At 26.0% G+C, this 7694-nt stretch overlaps 1 protein-coding gene and 2 long non-coding RNA genes across 3 annotated transcripts in view; all 3 read right to left on the reverse strand.

Annotated features, from left to right (window-relative positions):
* Positions 1–3520: 3520 nt before the first annotated feature.
* On the reverse strand, positions 3521–5001 carry LOC122633296. Its single transcript, XR_006328074.1, has 2 exons — positions 4835–5001; positions 3521–4066 (listed from the first exon to the last, which is right to left on the reverse strand). It is a non-coding gene; the product is annotated as an uncharacterized LOC122633296 (long non-coding RNA).
* A 1-nt stretch (position 5002) lies between these two features.
* Positions 5003–6535, reverse strand: LOC122633295 (the record flags this gene model as incomplete). The annotated part of the gene is made up of 2 exons (XM_043821046.1): positions 6417–6535; positions 5003–5133 (listed from the first exon to the last, which is right to left on the reverse strand). Coding segments are annotated over exons 1-2 (189 nt in total), but the record flags the coding sequence as incomplete, so codon positions are not given.
* Positions 6529–7694, reverse strand: part of LOC122633298 — a 47674-nt gene continuing 46508 nt past the window's right edge. The window contains exons 2-3 of the long non-coding RNA XR_006328077.1: positions 6952–7043; positions 6529–6560 (exon numbers count right to left, since the gene is read on the reverse strand). This is a non-coding gene — a long non-coding RNA (uncharacterized LOC122633298). The remainder of the gene's footprint in view (positions 6561–6951; positions 7044–7694) is intronic.

The following is a 7694-nucleotide window of genomic DNA, read 5'->3' on the forward strand; positions in this document are numbered from 1 at the left end:
TTATAAAAGTAATTAAAAAAAAATGAAAAAAAAAAAATTATATAAAGATGAAAGTACGATTGTGTATCATTGCAAAACATTTTTTCTCTTTCTACATAAAAAAATTATATATATACACACACACACACACAAATTATTATTATTATTATTATTATTATTATTATTAATATTCATGTATATAAACAGAACATTTTCTCTTTTCATTCTTCTATTTCACATATTTTTTATTAAAATTGACCGCTGAATTAATGAAGATGCATAAGAATTAAAAACAAATAGAGAAGTTAATATAGGCAGCTCGTCTTTCACATTTCATTTTATTTTCTTATCATCATTATCATCATCATCATCATCATCATCATCATCATCATCATCATTATTATTATTATTATTATTATTATTATTATTATTATTATTATTATTATTATTATTATTATATTGTTATAATTATTATTTTATTTTATTTTATTTTATTTTATTTATTTCCTTTTTCTTTTTTCATTTAAAAATGCGAAGTTCCTGGTTATGAATAAATCATCGAGCGTACAAGGATCGGTACTAATTTCTAATGAATTAAGCTCTGTATTAGATATTATTAAATGAATACGAAAAACATTGTTTGTCACTCGCATCTTATAGTGCATCACAATAATAATTATTATCAATTATTCTGAAATGGTGATTTAAGATTAATAAATCTGTACAAATCTGTACAAAAACTTGTATCATAGAGAGAAAGAGAGAGAGAGAGAGAAAGAGAGAGAAAAGGGGAGAGAAAGAAAAAATTAATATGGCTCTATATGTATATACAAAATGAGATATGTATACTATATACACCTATCTTCAAAAAACAGTATGCAGCATTTTCAATTTACTCAACCAGGTAAAGTAGAAACGCTAAACTCTTATCCATTATCCCAAAATAAAGACATACTTTAAAATTAATTTACTTAAAAAGAATTTTTTTATATATTTATAACATATATATATATATAACATATATATGTATGTATGTATGTATATACGTATTATATAGGGTGGTTCATTTAAAGTGTTATAATTGAATTTGATTCATATATTCAATTGATATTATTTATTACGATTTGGATATAATTATTTTGTAACATTTTATGTAGATCAGCTTACACAAATACATGTATATATGCATCATACGAGGTAGCTTATATAAAGTGTTACAAAGTATTTCTACATTAAATATGTAGAATTTTCTTTTCCTTTCTTTTGTTTTTTGTTTTTTTGACAATTTAAATGATATGATAAGATTGATCGATATTCAAATGGAAGCAAAAGTAGTTAATAGCTTTTGTTTTTGGAATTTTGAATTTGTATTTATGTTAAATCGATATTATTTATTACGATTTGGATATAAATATTTCGTAAAAGTTTATATGGGCCATCTCGTATTTGTGCATCATATTGGATGGTACACATAAAGTATTACAAATTCGTTTTTATAAAAACGAATTACAGATCTTTGTTGAAGCATCCTTGATTTTTTCATTCATGATTAAATATAAATAAAAAGTTGCATATAGTTATCTTTTATTGGTTATTGAATTGAATTTTGCACTTATCACGATTTCTATATCAATAGTCTGTAACAATTTATGTGGACCACCTTCTAAATATATATGTATACATAGAGAGATAAAGAGAAAGATATATAAATTTATCTTTCCATTAGCAGAGTTTTCAGTACTTTATTTGTTATAAATGCATCAAGAGGAATGATCTATCATAATACATAGAACGATCTATTAAGTTGGTCATTGCAATAGTAATAATAGTAATAGTAGTAGTATTAACAGTAATAGTATAGTAGTAATAATAGTAATAGTAGAGTAATATAATAGTAGTAGTATAGTGGTAATAGTATAGTAGTAGTAGTAGATTTTGCAATATCGAACCATACAACTCGAAATTGGTAATTCCAAACCCTGTGATGTGTGCACAACGATACCGACGCATATTTTTAAAGAAGGAAAGATTTTTCTTTTTAACGATGCGACTGAATGTTTCCATTTTTCTTTCTATCTTAGTCTTTTTTTCTTTTTTTTTCTTTTTTTTTCTTTTTTTTTTCTTTTTTTCTTTTTTTTCTTTTTTTTTTTTTCAAGAGAAATCCTTTTTGAATACACATACATATATAATATATATTGGAGAAGTAGTAATGTATAATAATGGCAGAATCTTAGCACTTGTTGCATCGATTCGTTTAATTACGATCGTTCGTACGAGAAGTCCTTGATATATTTATTATTACAAATTGTAATGGACCAGCAAATAATTGGATAAATTTCTGATCAGAGTTCCGTGCTACAGAGAAACCGTCTTTATAATAGATATTTATTTTTAATATTTCTTTCTCATCAGGACGATATGGCAATATTGATACGTGTCGATTGGATTTATCAATTCAATTTCAATTAATTGATTATTTACTGAGAAACAAATTAACGATATTGGTTTGGCTAAGTTATTCATTATCAAAATTAATTCGTTTCGAAGTTAGAGGTGTATTAGATTATTATTAATATATATATGTATATGTGTATACATATTCGTCGAACGATCGTGTTCACAAAATCGAGTTTCATTTAACGAAAGTATGAAAGTTCTCGAGTTTATTAAACAAATATTTATCATAAAAGAACAACGAATGTCTATATGACATGCTACGATAAAAAATAATCGTCGTAATCAAGGAACAACATAATCATCAGTTTCTATACGTTCGTTAAAATGATTTCCATACTTTTCTTATCTTCTCAACTAAGAAACAATTTTGATACATATATATGTGTGTGCATATATATACATACACACATATATATAAAACTATTTCTTCATATTAAGTATGTAAACTAATCTAGTGCTAAATACCCGTTCTTCTTCATTTTACTATTATTATTAATAATAAAATATTATTATTATTAATAAAATTTTATTATTATTATTATTATCATCATTCTAAATCGTTCTATATGATCGATGGATCAATTATTAACAATAACCATTTACGAATAGTTAAGAATGTATACATATACATATAAATATACATATACATATACATATATATATATATGTATACATATACGTATATATATATATGTAGATATATATATATATATATCCACTAAAGTTTTTGGTCAAAATTCTTACAATCAGTACGTGCGTTTACATCGCATTTTTTTAAATATATTTTTCACACTTAAAGAGAAGACAATAGAGGAGAAAGAGAGAAAGGCAAAGGTTGAGAAAGCTTTGTTAAAAGTTTCACGAGAATACTATCTACTTATACATTTTTTTCAGTTAATCAAAAATAAAAAGAAAAATGTATAAAGAAAACAGAAAACTTTAAAATCAATTTGTCGTTATTCTCAGCCTTTTCCATTGTCTTCAAAGAATCGAATCGAAATTTTCTAATATCTAATTTCCTCGACATCTCGTCGTTACTACTTGGCTCGTTTTCTCATTTATTTTATTGTTTCTGTCTTCTTTTTTTTTTTTTCTTTTTTTTTTTGTTTAATTTCACTACTTGAGAGAACACTTTGATCAAAGACTTTCATTAACTTTTATCAGGTGGTACGTAAAATTGATTGGAAGAAGAATTTGTCGAGACGATAATATCTAATAAGTTATCTCTACGTGCACTTTTTGGAATCACGTATATATTTTTTGTTTGTTTTTATTTGTTGGTTTATTCCTTGAAACACAGTTGATAGAGATTAAAACGATTGTATCTTAAATGGTGCAAGAAGAAGTTCTTTTTTTCTTTTTTTTTCTTTTTAACGTACTCGATTATCTGTACTATTTATAGTAATGTCTTCTCGATCTTTGCCATCACAATAAAAGAGATTAACTTCGTTTTTAATTGTTTATCTCTTTTATTTATTTGTTTAACTTATTTTTTTATTACTTCTTTCCTCTCGTTTTTGTTTTTTCCATTGAGGTCAATCGCTTAATGCTTTGAAACATGGGTATGTATATTGGAGCAGCACTCTGTTGAATTTTTCTCTTCGACGCAAACTCGATTTCTTCGTACGTTCTGGAAAATAGAGAGAAAAAAAGAGAGAGAGAGAAATAGAGAGAGAGAGAGAGAGAGACGAAAAAAAAGAAAATGGAGCAGAAAAAAATGCACAGGCTTGAATGAAAATTTACATGCGTATCACGATTGACTTTAATGCAAAGCAGCCAACTTTGTCTCTGTGATTTATGGATCCATCAAAATCTCCTTTCTACGACATCTTTAGAAGAAAATCCTCTGCGAGTTACATCGTTCGGATAAAATATTATTTTTTTTCTTCGTCTTCTTTTGTAAATATTTTTCTCTCTAAAGAAAAACCTATTTTTTAAATCCTCTTTCATTCACGAAACAAAAAAAAGAAATATTTTCCATATAAAATTTTACTTTTATTCAGAGAAATGAAAAATATAAAATAAAATGTTGGATTTGGAAAAAAAAATTTGTTTTATAAGAAATAGTTAATTCTTTGATGCGTATCGATTTGTTTGAAAATTCGTTTAAACGAAAAAAAAAAAAAAAAAGTTAATAAAAACCATTTAGTAGTAATTTTTTTACACAGATATTAAATCGTTGTACGAATTTCACATCAAATATTGGTACGTTGTAATTGTGTAAATAATAAATGTACTGAAAAGTTGAATAAGAAAATCTATTTATTTTTTTACTTTTTTATTTTTTTTTTGAAAATATCGAAAAAAAACATTTGTAAATAATTTTAATTTCTACGTGATAAATATCAAGAGAAAAAAAGAAGGAAAAAGAAAAGAAGGTAGAGATGTAATCACTTACTTTGAAGGGATCATCATCGATTTGACATTCCACTTAGACGGTAATGTAATAAGCTCGTGGTTTGTCTTTCGAGATTGTAGGGCTGAAGTAAACTTTAGGGGTAGTTGGTGTGAAAGTTGAGCAAATCGCCCAAGAGGGCGGTGGGAACTTATATCAGAAGGGATAGTAACCATTATAACGTCTACGACACTTTTCATGTGCTATGTAGCAAAGTGCTAACGTTATCAACACGGCTATCGCTATACCCATGCCGATACTAACCCATATAATCCCTTCGTTAATACCACTGTAAATTTTGCCTGAAATTATTATGCAATATTTTTAATTACGTAGTGTTTAGAAATGTCCTTCAAAGTTTTGAGATAAATGCTTTGTTACAAAAAGATTTTTAATTAAAAGGATCTATGTATATATTAATGAAAAAAATTTGTCAGCGGAATACATGTGATGTTAACAAGAAGTTACATAACATAGTTGATTAATAACAAGGAAAAACAAAAAAAAAAGAACAAGAAAAAATTTCTTATAAAAAATAGATTCGCCTGAATTTATGCAATCTGTACGAACATGAGAGTGTATCAAGAGTTGCATATGTTTGGGCGTTATAGAAATTTATATTCTATATGCATATACATAAATCGAACGATGTAAATTGATTATCTATAACTAATGAAAGATTTTTTCATATATGTATATATATGTATATATATACATTATATATACATACATATACATACATACATATATAAGAAAAGAATTATTATTATATTATATTTCTAATATATTATTTAATTGTTATATATATATATATGTATATATGTATAATATTTTTAAAAATAAAAGCTATTCTGCTAGATACGGATTCCATTTTGTAATGAAAAAGAGGAGATTAAAACAGAGATTTAAAAGATTTTATTCTTTTTTCAGTTGTTTTATAAAAAATTTTAAATATCCGTTGAACGAATTAAAACCATTTAAAATTTCCGGGATTTATATTTAAAACGAAGCTTTCTCAAAATCATATTCGAATTGTTTTTATATGTATATATTTTTTTTTCTTTTTTTTTTCCACGAAATACAACGCGTCGGTTTCAAAGAAGATTATGGTATGGAATACTTTAGAATTCCTTAATATTACTTTTCAATTTCAATATCATATTCAACTGGAAATACGAATTACTAATCGACTTTCATATTCCACAAATTTTTTCTCATCTTTACTTGGTACATGTATTAAAACATTTTTAAAACATTATAAAAATTATTTATGACATATATGGAATATCCGAATAAATGATATACAAAAATCGTTAAGTTATTATGTTCGAACGCGTCTGCGCATATTTAATCAATTATTTACATATTTTTGAGACCATTTTTCAATAAGTCAAGAGTAAGATAAAAATTTAAAATCGGTCAGAGAGAGATAAAGAGAGAGAGAGAGAGAGAGAGAGAGAGAGAGAGAGAGAGAGAGAGAGAGAGAGAGAGAAGAAAAAAAAATCTAACATTTTCGTTTCTCCTCAATTTCATGCTCCGCTCTATAGAATATCTATACTTAATGCCATGATATCCAAACCATTACCATTGTAATGGGAACTATAAATCCCAACTTTGCCAGCAACACGTCCGCCGACCGGCATTTTCTATTTCCTTTCGCCTTTTCTTCTTTGCTTTCTTCCTTTCTCCTTTCCTTCCTTCCTTGCTTCTTTCAATTCACGTTTGTCAACTAATGAGGACGAAAAAAGAAAGAATAAAAGTAAAAAGAATTAAAGATAATATCATTGTGAAATATTCCAATTAATCGAAGAAAGAATATAAACTTTTTCAAACGAAATAAAGAATTTCAGAAAATACGTATTATTTTTCCTTTTATATTCTTTATCGTAATCACAGTTCGTTTCATTAGAACGTCTGGTATATAAGTATAAAAGCCTTTAGGAGGATTATTTCGATACGAGAATGACGAAAGAATTGTTATTAAACGGATAAATCAGGAAAAGAATTGTTTGTGTTCTTAGCACAGAAGTAACGATCTCCTTTACGAAATAAGTTTCACGTTAATTAGCGAAAAATCAATTTTAATAAAAAGTTTCTGATCGTTTAGAAAGTTCTTTTACCTTAAAAAGTCGTTAAGAAGTTGGCAAGTCACGCGCATCTCCTTCCTTATACACGAACAAAGTACGTTTTCTTCTTAGAACATCAAATTGAACTGAAACATCGTAAAAGTTACATCAATTTACGTGTATATATATATATATATATCTTTGATAAGAATTGCATACATTTAGGCATCGTGTATTTTATCTCCATATACATATACATAATATTATACAAAATGTGCATATACAAACAATTACATATAATCAAGAGTTAAATAAATTTATATTTTATGCATATTAATGTCGATGTAAATCGATGGTGACTGAGTGCTGGAATGAGAAACGATAAACTGACGCAACAAGCGAAGTTACATTCGTTTTATCTCTTACATTAGTTCGTAATAAAATTCTATTCAGTAATATATTGACATTCTGTTCTATGAGATATGTATTTGTATCAAGGTGAACGTCTATAAATGCATGTTCCAGACAAAAGAATATGAAGTTCCACAAATGATTTAGTATATTGTCGTTGGTAACTGGATTAACAATAAATAGTCTTAAATATAGGATATATACAAACTCACACACACACACAAATACACATGTATATATACATATAATATTCTATCAATATAATTTTACTTTTAAAGTCTAAAGATTTTTAACAATTTTTTAATCGATATAATTCCTCTTAATATTTGAATATATGGAGTGCTATAAAAAAGGGCTATTCATAAAGCTGAATAATTAACGCTTAG

Source organism: Vespula pensylvanica, chromosome 12, assembly GCF_014466175.1.
Source record: "Vespula pensylvanica isolate Volc-1 chromosome 12, ASM1446617v1, whole genome shotgun sequence".
In the NCBI taxonomy this organism is placed as follows: Eukaryota; Metazoa; Arthropoda; class Insecta; order Hymenoptera; family Vespidae; genus Vespula; species Vespula pensylvanica.